The following is a 15,232-nucleotide window of genomic DNA, read 5'->3' on the forward strand; positions in this document are numbered from 1 at the left end:
ATATTGAAGGGTTGTCTGTTCAGTTGGTGCTGGATCTTGATTTGACTCAAGGAAACTGCGTATGAGGGCTGATTTCTATCCAAGTATGTTCGGTATTTGGTTTCTGAAGAGTTGTTAGCCAGTGGATTGACGAAGTTGAACCAGCCCGGTGTTGAAGGCTGTGTCCGACCCGCTCCGCAGCCAGCCAGACTGGCCGGGGCTCGGATCAGCTCGCATATGACTTCTTCGCCAGCCAAGCCAGTCCAGGGCCCAGGCAGTCTCGGGCGAATCGCGATGGCCAGGAACAACTAAAGAAGAAGAAAACGAACAACTCAGCAATCCCAACAACCCTCGCACAGAAGCATGGCCGCCAACCCCACCGCCACCCGCAACCGCAGGCCGACAGCCAGCTCGAACATGCCCATCCCCCTCAACCCACTCCCTCCATCCACCAGCGACCACCACCACGAACTGCCCCTGCTCCACTGCTCATCTAGCTCGCCCTACGAAGCCTTCCTGCCCGTATCCCCCGACCCATACGCAAACCAGCACTACCACTCAGAAGGCTCAAACCTATCCGACTCGCTCCACTCAGCAAACTCGCTCTGCGCCCACAGTCGGAACCATTCTGTCCAACAGTCCCAGGACAGCCACTCCCACTCCAGCAGCTTCAAATCATTCGAAAACACACCCACCCTTCCCTCCGCCCCTACTCCCTCGTCATCGTCAAAACTCGTCAAGTCAAACGGCCGCCCCAAAGTCAACACCCTCCCCCGTCAGTAGATTTCCTTGTTTGTGACCTGATAGCCCTAGCAACTAGCCTCAGAATTAACACGCACCGTTCAAATAGCTTGGGCAAAGGGTCACGACGATGATGATCTGCTCTTCCAGCCGCTCCCTATCCCACCCACACCCGCCCTCAAATCGCCAAACCCTTCTCGTTCCGAACTAGACTTCCAACCTCAGCGGACACAGCCTCAACCCCACCAACCAGAGTACCATCAACAACAAGACCAACAACACCAATCAGACGACTCGAAAAATGCAACTATCTCAAAATTCCCACGATATTCAGTATCCAACTCAACCCTAGTACCCGACTCGCCATTCACAGAACATGAGTGGACAATCACACAGGACCAGGTCAACAACCTCCGCCACAATCTTCAGAGTTCATCAACCGAACCAGTCCACAAGCTTGGATCACAACAATATCGGCCGCCATCCACTCCCAGTAGCAGCAATCCCCAAGCAAACCCTGGCCCTAGCACTACCCGACGGTCGCTGTACCGAGCCATGACGACACCCTCCCCAGTCTTCCAGCGCTTCCGGCCGCTGATCACCATCAATGGGCAGAGGAAACGGGCGACGGAAGACAGCTTCAACCAGGCCGGAGAAGAAGACCCGGATCTCGAGCAGGGAAGCGAGACGCCGACGGGCCGCCCTCGGCTGAGTCCACACCAGCCGCCGCCGGACGACCGATGGTGGCAGTTCACGCTGCCCACCAAGTACCGGCGCAAGGTGGAGGAGTATCTCAGTCGAGGGGGGCAAGGGATCGGCGGGGTGGGCCATCTGGTCGACGACCGACGGATCGACAACATCGACCACTCCGCACTCGCCACGCCGCGACTAGAGATGGTGGAGATCGACGAGGACCGGCGCAAGATCCTGGCGCTCCTCAAGCGCCACGCCTCGCCCCACTCAACCCGCTACTCGTCCCTCGACTCCAACGACCCCCACTTCGATCTCCAACGATACGGCTCGCTCCCCGGCCTCTCGCCGCTCTACAAGCCAACGACGACCGACGACGAGGTCCTCGACCTCGGCCACACCCACCATCCCCCCACCGACTTCCCCCTCTCCGCCTTCTCCCGCAAAATGTCCCTCACACCCTCCCAACAACAGCAGATCTTCGAGGGCGTCAGCGTTCACCATAAGCCCCGCAGCACTCACCATCCTTTCGACGAAAGCATGGACAACCTGCATGCCAAGAAACCCTACTCGAGCTCCCTCCATACCGCCACTAATCATGACCCTCGAAGCCGCACCGCCCGCATCGGCTCCTTCTTCATGCATCATCCTACCGCTCCTCTCCTCTGCCGCCTCATCAACTTGCTTCTCACCGCTATCGCTCTCGGCCTCTGCGCCACCATCCGTAAAACTGAACTCCAGCTTGGCGCCAGTGGGGTCCTGGGTGCTAGCACCATGTTCGTCCTCGTCGCCGCGCCCATGGGCTTGCTGCACAACCTCTTCGCCATCTACTGCGAAGTAAGTCCCAACACTTTTTTTTTTTTTTGGAAAACCCACGCTGGAAGATTTCTGATGTTTTATTGTCCGATGGAATAGTACTTTGGCGCGCCGATCGGGATCTGGAGCGTGAGCTGGAAGATGTTCCACACCCTATCCGAGCTAGTGTTTGTGTCACTATGGTCAGCGGGGCTAGCGTTGACGATGAACGACGAGCTACGGAGTCCGCTGGGCTGTCAACGGGCCCCGAGTGCGGTCGCGGGGATGCCGAGGGTGCCGGCGGAGCTCGCGGGCCGTCTGGCGACGATCAAGGCCGCCCATCCGACGCTCTCCCAGGACGTGCTCAACACCATCGTCCGCACTACCCTCGACCATCTCTCGCCCCCTGTTCCGTTCATCTCCGACCCTCGACAGGTCAACAATCTGTGCGAGCTTCAGGCGTCCCTCGTCTCCATCATCTTCGCCGGCCTCGCCCTCTACACCCTCGTCCTCGTCGTCAGCCTCTTCAGAATCTTCATCAAGGTCCGTCTTCTTCCTCTCCCTTCTCCCTATCCCCTTTTGTGTTGCTTACCTTCTCCCCTTTTTTTCTTACTGTGTGTGCGTGCAGGTGTCCAGGAAGTATTGATCGATTCATCGGCTTCCATTTGTTCTTTGCGCATTCTGTACATATATAATCTATTTACATCTTTTTTTTGGGTTTGTGAGGCATGTACCACCACCATCAATACATCCAATGTTAATCCCTCATCTCGCCCCATCCCCCTCTCCCTATCATTCTAATTGCAGACATATATTTATACTTATTAATAGCATGTAGGATTATTATCTTTATTGGTATCGTTATTTGTGGTTCTCCTTAATATCTGTGTCACGCTTAGATCGCTGCCTTCGTTTTTATCTCTCCTGCTTTCTCTCATACGCGTTCATGGATTTACTTCGAACATCAAGCATCTTCTCATCCTCTCATTCCTTCATTCCTTGATCATTCCTCCATCATCCCCCCAGTCATTCATTCATTCACTCATTCATTCCCTTAATAACCCTTACCCCATTTGTTTCACGTCTCACTACTGAACACACCACACACTCTTTCCGGCCTTTTGTACACCTTCTCATCCTTTCTTGGGCTCCTTTTTCCATGTTGTAAAAACACCATCATCATTAGCCGCAGCATTGTTCGTCATTTCTGTGTGAAAAAACCTGCTTTGTGTCACAGAGCAATTCGACGGTATGTGTCTTTTCTGTGTCGCCTTGAATCAAGTCTCGTCCTTACCACGTCTCAACCAGTCATCAAAGGTACTGAGAGTACAGAGGTAAAGGAAGACATCAGCCGCAGAAATTGGAGTCCTTGGTGCCGAGCCTGGCCCTGCGCTACTACAGAGAGACCCTACAGCGCTCAGTAGGCTGTGAGTATGGCGAAATTTTGCATTTTTTAGAGTCAGAAGTAGAGCCTCATGGCCAACGGCATTGTGGACTTTTTATAAATTTTGAAGTTATCAAACAAAACAAGTCCTCAGCTGAGTGCCTGTCAAAAATGTCACAAGCCGCTCTGATCTGTTTGCTCGAGATAGGTCTGAGTACTACTACGGATACATTCTTTTCTGCTCGTGGAGAGGCGGGCGTCCCTCGCTGCGGCAATGCCACTGGTGGGTTGATTATGCTTCAGCTTACCTGGCCAAGTCCGACCCGAGCAAGAGACTTGTATGACACAGGTACAGCCGCCCTAACTCTGGGTATGTATATTTCCATCCACGTATGGCCAGGGTATTTTTAAGTGTTACAGGATAAGATAAACATTTGGTAAGTTTCACTTTTTGCTGAGACGCCCACAATTCCTTGTTGGGTATCATAAAATCACATATTTGACAACCCGGAAATAATTTGTCACGTGACCAAATTCCATCCCAGTTGGATTTTTCTCTCACTCATCTGTCCTCATCTTTTACCTCGATCAACAAAGCCACCCACAGTCATGTTATCAATGAAGGCCTTGATTTTTGCTCAGCTTTTACATTACTTTGGTGCTTCAGCACATCCACTTTCACTTTCTAGTAAACCTCTGGCCAAAAGAGAAGTTCCAGAGCTTCCTGAAAGATCTGGCTGCCACTGGCTGGCGAAGAGAGCGTGTACAGAAGCTTTTTCAAGAGGTATTTCACTTTTCTCACACCCAATTTAAGTTTGATTGAATTTCCAAAGTGGGAAGAGAGAACTTGACTTTGCATAAAAATAACCAATTTTCAATTTTTGTTTAGATTTGGTGGTTGCTGCAGAAGGTGTAGCGAAAGGTTAGTCTTATAGATATTCTTCAACTCAGAACTTCCTATGTCACATGTGCATGAATGCATATTTAGAATCAAAATCTGGGAATGTAGTTACCAAGGTGCAATCTGTGCCTGATGATCCAAAACCAAAACCAAGACCAAGACGTAAGTTGCCTTGGATTTCAGCTTTTTCTCTGATATGTAATACAAAAGAAAAGAGATTATTTACTAAAATGTAGACCCAAAACTTCTTTGGATTAAAAATTTAACTAATTTTGAAATACAATCAAACTTACCAAACAAAAAGTTCCACTAATGTCAAAATATGGTTCTATAAAATGGCAATGGTGGGGAATTATAAAGTACTGGAAAGGTAAGTGCCCTTTCCAAGAATTCAAATTTGTCTTCCCATTTGAACTTCAAAGTAAAAGTTGACGTTTTTTTGTGCATTTGGTGAAGAAAACAAAATTGGAGAATTAATGGATGCTAAAACACCAGGTTAATTTATTCCTTGCTCACATTTTGAGGAAAAAGAAAGGAAATTTAATCAATTTATTTTTGACCATATATTTAGGGGGAAACCATGAATGGAAGAAGTTGCCAGTTCAAGAATTAGGGATAAATGAAGAAGGTACATCAACATATCTAAATTTCAGTCCATACTCAAACTTATCCCTACCAGTTGAGGGGGAGAGTGACTGCTCTGAATAATCCAGAGATTCACACTTATAATTGCTGATTTTTTCTACAATTGATCTTCAAAATATACAGCTACCCATAAGAAAAAAACCATGTTCAAATCACTTATAAAAGGAAAGACCAGTCCACAGGGTCATATATCTTCTGAATCTGGAACTTCGCGTACTTCAATTAGTGAAAAAAAAATTGAACACATCAGAAATGGTAATTAAACAGAATAAATGTTAAAAATTGGCCAAATTGAATAAATATTGAATTATACAAACCTGGTATTGTAATAGATCCTGTTGAAGAAAGGCTTTCAGGAAATTCAGCAGATGAGCACTCAGAAGATGAAGATCATCTAGGATCAGGTCAGTCAAATTATTTCTAGCAATCTTATTAAATATCCTTCATTTAAAAAGGCTCTTTCAAACTTCTCACTGAGCAAAAACTCCCAAAAAGTGGAGAAAGTGGCCCCAAATGTTGGCCAATGGAAAAAAAAACCTGTGATGTTGATTGCTCAATTCTAGCCACAGGAACAGCTTTTGGTTGCGCCCCAGTTTGGGGTTTTTGTTTCAGCTTGCCAAAAAGGAGTCTTTTTGAGCATGCAGTAGGCCCTGTACCAGATTTCAGGGAGAAATTCTCCTCAGCAACATATTACACCCTTTACCTTCTCTCAGAAAAGAAGATGAGGGGATAAGTCCTCCCAACTCTAAATCTACACAACTAAAACCATTTGATGAATCAATGATGCAATAAACGGAACATTCTGATTGTTTTGAATTGATCTACAAAATTTGAATAACATTATAGCTAATTTATTTTCCCTATCCTCCAATTTCTAACAGTCTCAGATGGTGGAGTGATTACTGAAAATAAAAAATGTGGGTCCTCAAAACAACATTTTAATATGCACTCAGGTGAGATAGGACTGAAATAAAAATCATTCTGATTCCCAAAACACAGCAAAGTTTCCCTCAAGAACAAGAATCAGCAACAAATTAAAAGAAAGTGTGAGAAAATGTGAACACCACCTACCTATTCCTGATGAAGCACTGGCAAAAATGAAAGCATATAAAGATAAGAAAGTTGAATCAGTGGAGAAGAAAATTAGGCTTAAGTTGCACAACACAAATCAATTTTTTGAGTAAACAGCTTTCCTTTGGATCCGATAATTAAAGCTTCAGTTGAAAATTCATATCCTTTTACTGTTAGCAGATGATCTCTCTACATAGAGTGGATCACTATTTTTCTAGCATCAATTGATTTTTGTATGAAATGCAATTTTAGGAGATTTGGTTTGACTTTTCAACATTTCCCAAATTGTTCATATGATTCAAGATTCTCCTCATTTTTATTTTTCTTCCAATTCCATGATTGCACTTGGCTTCCTTTTTGTGTTTTTCTATTCAACCCCTCAGTTTCACTTACTAGGCATTGTTTTTCATTGATCTATATTCCAATAATAAGTCATATATTCTTGTTGAATTTCAGTTATAATTGTTAATTTCCACCGCCAAAATGGTCAGAGTCTACAGAATCTGGGTGTTTGATGAGACCATCTAAAGCAAAGTTGATTCTTATTCTTCAAGGTGCAAGCTGATTGATTAGAGTTCTGGGCAGACGGCCTGAATTGGTAAAAACTGATATGTACTTGCCATCATTGGTCAGAAACATGTAGTCCAAAAATGACTTCTTCCATGCTGTTTTTGTAGTCTGTCTCCTCCAATCTGGAGACTGGGTGAATAAGATCTGAGGGCCTCCCAGAAGTGATCTGGAGTCCCAAAATCTAGATTTCCCTGTGAAAATCTAGAATTTTTGGGTCTGTATCCACAACTGCAAGGGACCAAGAGATGATGGGAAGTGACACCGGACAATTGCCCCGTGGGCCTTAGGGGGACACCGAAGCTTTGAGATCGGGCCTCCTTGGTGTCGGCCCGGACGTCTAAGAGCCAACGAACCACGGCATTTCACACCACCTACGAGTCGAGATAAAACGGAAGCCATGACCTCAGTACAATCATCTGCAACGATGCCCGCCAATGCTGCTGGGGAAATCAAGCCGGTGGTAGCCACGACAATACCAACACTACCGGCCGGTTCAGATGTGAAACCCACCGAAACCTCACAGGCCCTTCCTGGTCCATCGGATTCCGCCATTCCTACCACCTCGATCGAAGAGAAAGATCCCGAGCAGTCAGATAAAATCCCTGATGACGCAACAGAAACAGTCTACCTGAATAACTTGAACGAGAAGGTCAAACTGCCAGGTCTGTCATGTCACAATTCCCACAATCCCTGCCAAAACAACTGGATATTCGATTTCTGACCGTGCGTGCTTGGGCCAACAATCCCGACTGCATCTTCTTATTAGCTTTAAAACAGACCCTCAAGAATTTGTTGAAAAACTTCGGTCCTGTTTTGGATGTGGTCGCCCATCGATCAGTTCGGATGAGAGGGCAGGCTTTCGTCGCGTTTGCCGATCGAGAGGTGGCTGCGAAAGCAGTCAAAGAAGTCAAAGGGTTCCCCCTATACGGAAAACCAATTGTACGTTAACAATCTCACGACCTCATTATCTGTTTTTTAGGGAGAATCAACAACAACAAAAAACAGTTTGTTAACTTGAATAGTGGTGTTCATCAGGAAATCGCATTCGCGCGATCTCCAGCCGACTGTGTAGTCAAGCGGAAGACGCCGGATGATTTTGAAACCCACAAAGCTGAACGACTATTGAAAAAAAGTGAGTGATCTGTAACTCCAGTCGATGAACTGAGAGTACCCATGAGATCACAGCGATTGAAATTAAGATCTTGTATTGTTCAATAACAGAACGATCTCGTCGAGAGAACCCACTGCGGAAGAAAGCTTTTGCGCTTAAAGAAGCTGCGCAAAAAGCAGCCGAGGCTGCCTCAGCCGGTGGTGCCGCTGCACCTGCCACCACTACTTTGCCCGCCTCCACCTCCAACAGGAAAATCGTCCAAATGCCCGATGAATATCAACCACCCAATAAAATCTTATTCATCCAGAATCTTCCCGAAAACGCCGGGAAGGACGCCCTCGAAGTCTTGTTCAAACAGTTTGAGTTTCTTCTCTTCATCTCATGCCCATCACTTTGTTTTTTTCTTTCGTGCCAAGAAATAAAAAAAGACAGGATGTTGATCATAATCTTTCGATGACTCAGGTATCCCAATCTGGTGGAAGTTCGAACGATCCCGGGTCGATCCAACATCGCATTCGTGGAGTATGTGGATGCTACCAGCTCAGGCGTTGCCAAAGACGCCCTGCATAACTACAAATTTGATGGTGAACATAAAATTAAAGTCACCTTTGCTAAGCAGTAATTCATCTTTGCTTTCCCTGCCCTTCTTGAGTCGAGATCAAATTTACCGTGGCAAAGAAATGGTCTGTAATAATATCATCTCTCAGACGTTTATGCCTGATGCATTCATCCTCTCCTGAGCTCATTGCTGCTGGATTGCACCAACTCCCAGCCTCGCTTGTTACCTTTCACCATGTTGCAGCTGCAGCGAGCTAGATTTGTGGGGATGTCATTCACCTTTGAAATCACCCCGCAAATTTTAATTTATCACGAGTCAAGGAATCCAAAGCACCATGGGTATAGACACATGTGTCAGAAAGTTCAATCAAACCCAAACCAATCGCACCAAAATGTCTGCTAGTACATATGCACGCCACTCCATAACTATCCATGCGCGCAGTCTGTTAAAGAGCTGACTGCAACATGCAATGTACCCCCGGACGTCTGACGTGGTGAAGAAAGTGCCACCGCTCGTAGCACTCGGTGGGGACATAATGCTCCGCCGTTCCACGCCACGCCTCAGCTGGAGACTGTGATGAGGGCAAGGAATCCGTGCATGTTTGGAAATGATGGAAAGCTCAAAGTGAATTAAGACTCTCGATATACCATGTCCCACTGTAGAAATTTGAACAAAGGTTATATTTCTTGCAAGCTTTTATAATTTTCAGTACAGTTCTATTCTCTTTCATACAGATGAAAGGCTTTGTCGGAAAGGACTCATCGATCGATAACTGGGGGAGAGATTCGGTCAAGATCAAGTTTGAAAGCGTTGGCCTTGATTGATGAAGAAGAACTAATCGATCTGAACGAAGCGAAGCCAGGTTCCTCTGTTGGTCAGCTTGATTCAAGTTCAATCGACCCAGCTAGATTTCGATGATCTTTAATTAGGATCATTTGAAGCAACGCAGTCGCCGCTTGATTGTCAAGCGATGAGCTTCCGAGTGTTCTCCTCTTGCGAGGACCACAAAGGCCCGAGGATTGAATCTCAACACTCTTCTTCGACGGTCAAACTTTCATGGCTCACTGGCTTTAGCATGACGAGCCAAGGAACAAAAGGCCAGGAAGTTCACGGTTTGAGCCCGCGTAAGCTCACTGCGAACTAGGTCAGCATAGGTTGCATCTGATTCTCGGCCATCGTCACGGAGTCTGGGTCATGATAGTATCTGAACGAAACTCGATAGTATGTATCCAGAAAGTACTACGATTTTCCCCGCTTCTTGCCCATGCCTCATGTTCGCGAGGCAGCTAAGTCCACACGTTGGAACGTGAGTTGTGAAGATGACGTGTGTTGTGGGCCCCAGGCCGCAGGGAGCTTGTCAACCGACTTCACCCAAACGGCTCAAGTCGAAATTGTTATTAGTTGGGTTGCGTCAAGGGCGAATACCCGGACCCTCATAGCTTTCTCGACGAAACCAGCCAACACCGCTACGGAGACTTGGCGGGACTGTAACTCGACACTCAAGAGGAGACCTCGACTCGACCCTTGGAATTAGACCCCTTGGGAATCACGGTAGGCAGGCGACTCCAGGCGGTCCAAGACCGACTGTCACAGCAACTGGCTGTTGACTTCGAGGTTGGTCAACAGCTAGCTAAAACTCATTTTATCCAGTAGAGGGTTAGATCCAGGTCAACCAACATAGCGACATAGCCTTATCCAAGGCCCCTCGGCGAGACAATTGCCTAACCGTCTCACGGAGAGGATGCGCTTGGCTTACAGCCTGTGGGGATTGTGCAATAGCGAGGACGCCATGACATTGTGCAAGGTGATACCTTCCGCTCACCAAGAAGAGCCACACACGAAATGACAATATAAATAGCCCAGTAGGCCTGCCTCTTCCGGACCGTCCCAGCTCTCTCCTCACCACCAGCTCCAGCCCAATACTCACTAATACTATTTATTGGCACACATATTTATTGAAAGCACCAGCAGTCATGTTATTATTTACCCATCTCTTACTCTCGTTTTATTTACTACAGTACTGCAGCGTATCCGCGCATCCATTATCGCCTTCAAAACCTCTAGTCAAGAGAGGAGTTATAAATGCTGTTGGTCCCCAATGCAGCCAACGGTTAAGGAGGCGAATGCAAGGCTGTACGTCAATTGTTCCAAACGGCCTTTAATCCAAATGACCCAATGTGAATCTTTGCGATTTTGGAAACTGATTTTTGTTGTTTTGCAGTGGATAGTGGTATCCACACTGGTTAGTGCTTAACAGCTACGCGTGAAGGGTTGTTGTTATGTTCATTCGAGGAGCCTGCTGACGTTTTCATCCATGACAATTCTGTCAACAAAACCCCTGAGATCAGCCGAAACTGCAGGACTTGGTCGTGGTTCTGGGATCCGTAAGTGGTTTTGCTTTTCAGCTCACATCTCTAACGTTCATTGGAAAGTATGTGGCGGTGCTGAACTAACCATCCAATTACCCTTCAAACGTATGGCAAATAATTCGTCGCTGATGTAAAGTCAAGGATGGTGACACATTAAATTTGGGGAGACAACGCCCTATCACCTCGGCTGTCCCGCATCCATTCGATGGTAAGTTCCCTTTGAAAAAATGCCATCTACCATCAAGAATTAAACATTGAGCTGTTCATAAGCAAGCGGATTGAACTCTTTGAGCTTTGCCCATTTGATATCATGACTAACATGCATCTACTTATTCCTGCACCTATTCAGCCCCAAAAGATGGTCTTATCCCACCTAAGCCTACAGAGCCCCGTAAGGAGAATGGTAGGTATCAAGAGTTAATGTTTGAAGTTTATGAATTCAATCTGATTAATGAATTGCTTTCACTCGTTGTTTACAACTACCCACAACCAGTAGTGCCAACCCCACCTGTCAAGAATGCACACAGCGGCGAAGGGGAGGGTGGTGGTCCAAGTGAGCTGAAAACTTCCTTCTATCAGTATCAATATGAGAATTCGCACTCACTTAATATTGAAATTACCTGGTTGCAGCAGATCAGGAAATACACTTGGAAAACGGTGGCAACAATGGAATTGCCGAGAATCCAGATACTAGCTTCAGTCTTGTTTACAATAAAGATGGAAGCAGAAAAGTGATCACGGATGGGAGAGAAGTTGAAGTCCCTGCAGAAACAATAGATCCACGAAAACAGCCCAGAGATAACCAACAGCCTATATCCACCGAACAAACTCAATCAGGGGGTAAAAATGACCCGCCCAGAAATAACCAACAGCCTGAAGCCACTGGACAAACTCAATCAGGGGGTAAAAATGACCCGCCCAGAAATAACCAACAGCGTGAAGCCACCGAACAAACTCAATCAGGGGGTAAAAATGACCCGCCCAGAAATAACCAACAGCGTGAAGCCACTGAACAAACTCAATCAGGGGGTAAAAATGACCCGCCCAGAAATAACCAACAGCCTATATCCACCGAACAAACTCAATCAGGGGGTAAAAATGACCCGCCCAGAAATAACCAACAGCCTATATCCACCAAACAAACTCAATCAGGGGGTAAAAATGACCCGCCCAGAAATAACCAACAGCGTGAAGCCACTGAACAAACTCAATCAGGGGGTAAAAATGACCCGCCCAGAAATAACCAACAGCGTGAAGCCACTGAACAAACTCAATCAGGGGGTAAAAATGACCCGCCCATAAAAAATCAACACCAACTGAATGATAATCAGCAGCCTATAACTGAACCAGTGAAAGACCCCAATAACCCTGAAAATCATAAAGGTAGGCTAAAAAAGTCCCTCTCCCAAACACAAAAAAACTTTGCTAACTTCCATTCATGCAGGCTCAGGAAGTGGAAACCCCGAGACTCAAAGTAAGCTATTCGAAATTCTTCAATGATGAAATGGGATTCATTTTTTTCTCTTCTTTTAATATAAAGCTCCAGAAACTTCAGAACATGATTTAAATCAACAAGATAATGATAAGAATCAGAATCAAGTGGATGGTTCTCGCACTAATGGTAAGCTGAAGATTTCCCTGCAACCAATGTAAAAATTTATTTACCAATTTGTTTCGAACAAATCCAGGACATCAAAGTGAAAATACCAATGAAACTCGGGATCAAGATGGGTTGCAACATGAAGAAGAGCGTGTGCCTCACGAAAATGCTGCTCATCCCCCAAGTAAGTGTTTGGGATTGTTTCTAAGTTGAAGCATGGAGTATTGAAATTTCTTGGTTTTGCAATGATCTCAAGCTCAATCTAAACCAAAGGGAATTGGAGCCGCAGTAGTGTCCGGGGTAACATATGGGTGGAGAAAAACATCATCAGGAGCGAGTTATTTGGCGAGTCATCCAGTAGGGTGGGCTAAATCATTTGCAGGGTTGTTCAAGAGTGGAGGAAAAGAGGGGGAAGTAATAAAAGGGGTTACTTTAGATTCACGTAAGTTATCAAAGACTAATTCAATACAAGAATTAACTATGTTTAAGCTGAATATATCCTTTATTTAAAAATATAACAAAAAACACAATTACTTTCTTTATTCATCTTCAAAAGATGTTCGAACTCCAACTGCAAAAACTCCCCATCAACGGGTTGAAGAACCAGTTTCACCAAACGGAAGACATGGTGAACAAAATCCAGAAACCAATAACCAAGAACATAGAGATTCTGAAAGGGACACTCACGGTGAGTACATATAATTAAATCAAGGAAATTTGTGTTCATTCTCTGAAGTATTTGATGCATGTTTTAGACCCACCACCACCCCACCAAGATGGTCAAGTAGATGATGAACACATCTTACAGACCAGCAATGATAATACTAGGAATCCTGAAAATCCAGGTGAGTCAGATTACATCCAAGACATTCCTATTTAATTGATCTCTGAGAAAAATTGGGATAATTTTACAACAACAGCAGGTGGGGGTGAGAACAATGAAAATTATGCTGCAAATCCCTATCAATATACTACTACCGAAATTAGACACAATGGCAATGGAAGACCCAATGCAAGTGGCAATCAACGTTCTGCCTCTGATAACAGAACACCCCCTGAATCTCGGGGTCATCAAAGTGAGTAAATTCAGATTCAGGAAATCTAACTTGACTTATCTAACAATCTTGGCCTGTTTTTTAACAACAACAATCCTAAAGACCCCAGCAAGCCTCAAGACACCAAAAATCCTAAAGACCCCAACAATCCTAAAGACCCCAACAATCCTCAAGACCCCAAAAATCCTAACACCAACAAGCCCCAAGACCGCAGCAATCCCAATAGCCCAAATACTACTCCCACTCAACAAGTACCCAAGACCAAGGCAAGTTTCATACAAAGGATCAAGTCTAAAATTAGTGGATGGTTGGACAATATGAAGAAATTCTTCAATAAAATATTCAAGAGGAAATCAACTGCCCAGGCACCACCAAAGGCTGCCTAGATATCATTAGCTCACATTTTCTTTGAAGAGTCCTAGAATTGATCATTGCATCAGACTTTGAATAAACCTGAAAATACATTCAGTTTTATTCTCCTCCCACATTCATTAGATAAATCAATACACCACACATAAAAATGGCACCCAAATTTGAACTCCTCTTCTGCGCATCAAATACACACACCAGTTAAAGATTTTTTTTCTTGCTTCCAGGCTGCTTTTGGATACTGTTTACTTTCATTTTATCACAATCTTGTCTCCTAACATTCTTCAGGAAAATATTGAGATATGATTTGTCTCTTGGAGAACGTTGGAATCATTTGTCTTTTTCATTGCTTTTCTTCACTCATCACTTTCTACCACTCTTTCATAAGTCAACTTCTGTTATACTTGGGTTTGTTCAGTCACTACTTTTTTACTTATGGAAATAACAAGTGATCTTGACCTGTGCTATGATGCCAACCATATTTTGAGCAAATTCAAATTCATTGTCACAATCATGATGCGCGTTTGGTTGATTCCCCTCGTGTATGCTATCTTGAGAGAGTTAGCCAATGTATCACAGAAAGAATCATATCATTCTTTTTGGGGAGGATGATCTAAATTTTTCCCTTAATTTGGTTAACTTCATCTTTGCGTTGCCACCATGTCTTCTCTATGTCTTATTTTATCCTTGAAAATGGTAGAAGGAATCTTTTTAGGGTATTGATAAATGTACCCGGACATTTCATGCATGCACATATCCTTCTGATTGCAACGACGTCCGGATCTCACCAATGGAACAGATGTGCGGAAACCTAGGGATGGCCCCACAAGTTCGTTAAGTTTTTTTGGCAAGCTGACTTAGTAGCTGTTGCCAACGCCAGGAGAAACCTCATTGGCGAGCGGGCACGAAACTGGCTCGCAGTGGAACTTTGGAGAGAAAACCCAGCCGCATGTTAAGGACCCCCAGCAAGGTTTAGAGCTCGCCAAAGAGTCATCCGCGAGCTGAGGCTTTGTATAGCCATTCCGGCAGTCCTCGGAGAGCTGAGAAGCTCGCCGGGAGTCCTTGGTGAGCAGCGCTTGACGAGCTATGTAGAGTTTTGTCATACGAAACTATAGCTCGGCCGGGTGTACATACCAGCTCGCCGAAGGAACTCAGAAATTTGGCATGGGTGCACCATCAGCTTCCGGAGACTGTAGTATTAGCCCGCTTAGCGAGGAGTATGTATCCCCCTTTCTGGCCATATATATAACACGAAAATTTGAGGACACAGATCAATTCTACTTCGAAAGAGAATCTGTCTCCCCTGGAGAGAATTTCAATTATCAGCCCTTATAATATCAGCCTAAATTTGCCAGATGACGCGCTCTGAGATTGATATCAATTAAGACTGTAA

The 15,232-nt window shown here is 45.2% G+C and overlaps 3 protein-coding genes across 3 annotated transcripts; all 3 read left to right on the plus strand.

Moving 5' to 3' along the window:
* Window positions 1-342: 342 nt before the first annotated feature.
* PtA15_3A283 (uncharacterized protein) lies at window positions 343-2,851 on the plus strand (the record flags this gene model as incomplete). The annotated part of the gene is made up of 4 exons (XM_053167236.1): window positions 343-754; window positions 830-2,247; window positions 2,326-2,640; window positions 2,834-2,851. 4 exons carry the CDS (start codon window positions 343-345, stop codon window positions 2,849-2,851), a joined length of 2,163 nt encoding a protein of 720 aa, XP_053018473.1.
* Window positions 2,852-7,200: 4,349 nt separating this feature from the next.
* PtA15_3A284 (uncharacterized protein) lies at window positions 7,201-8,509 on the plus strand (the record flags this gene model as incomplete). Its single annotated transcript, XM_053167237.1, has 5 exons — window positions 7,201-7,438; window positions 7,543-7,715; window positions 7,812-7,908; window positions 7,998-8,244; window positions 8,350-8,509. The coding sequence occupies 5 exons, from the start codon at window positions 7,201-7,203 to the stop codon at window positions 8,507-8,509; spliced, it is 915 nt and encodes a 304-aa protein (XP_053018474.1).
* Window positions 8,510-10,569: 2,060 nt separating this feature from the next.
* Window positions 10,570-13,856, plus strand: PtA15_3A285 (uncharacterized protein; the record flags this gene model as incomplete). The annotated part of the gene is made up of 15 exons (XM_053167238.1): window positions 10,570-10,579; window positions 10,668-10,688; window positions 10,795-10,830; window positions 10,952-11,023; window positions 11,165-11,368; window positions 11,449-11,655; window positions 11,968-12,198; window positions 12,260-12,289; window positions 12,356-12,436; window positions 12,504-12,599; window positions 12,672-12,857; window positions 12,972-13,103; window positions 13,171-13,260; window positions 13,336-13,491; window positions 13,573-13,856. The coding sequence occupies 15 exons, from the start codon at window positions 10,570-10,572 to the stop codon at window positions 13,854-13,856; spliced, it is 1,836 nt and encodes a 611-aa protein (XP_053018475.1).
* Between the last annotated feature and the right edge of the window lie 1,376 nt (window positions 13,857-15,232).

This window comes from Puccinia triticina, chromosome 3A (assembly GCF_026914185.1).
Source record: "Puccinia triticina chromosome 3A, complete sequence".
Lineage (NCBI taxonomy): Eukaryota > Fungi > Basidiomycota > Pucciniomycetes > Pucciniales > Pucciniaceae > Puccinia > Puccinia triticina.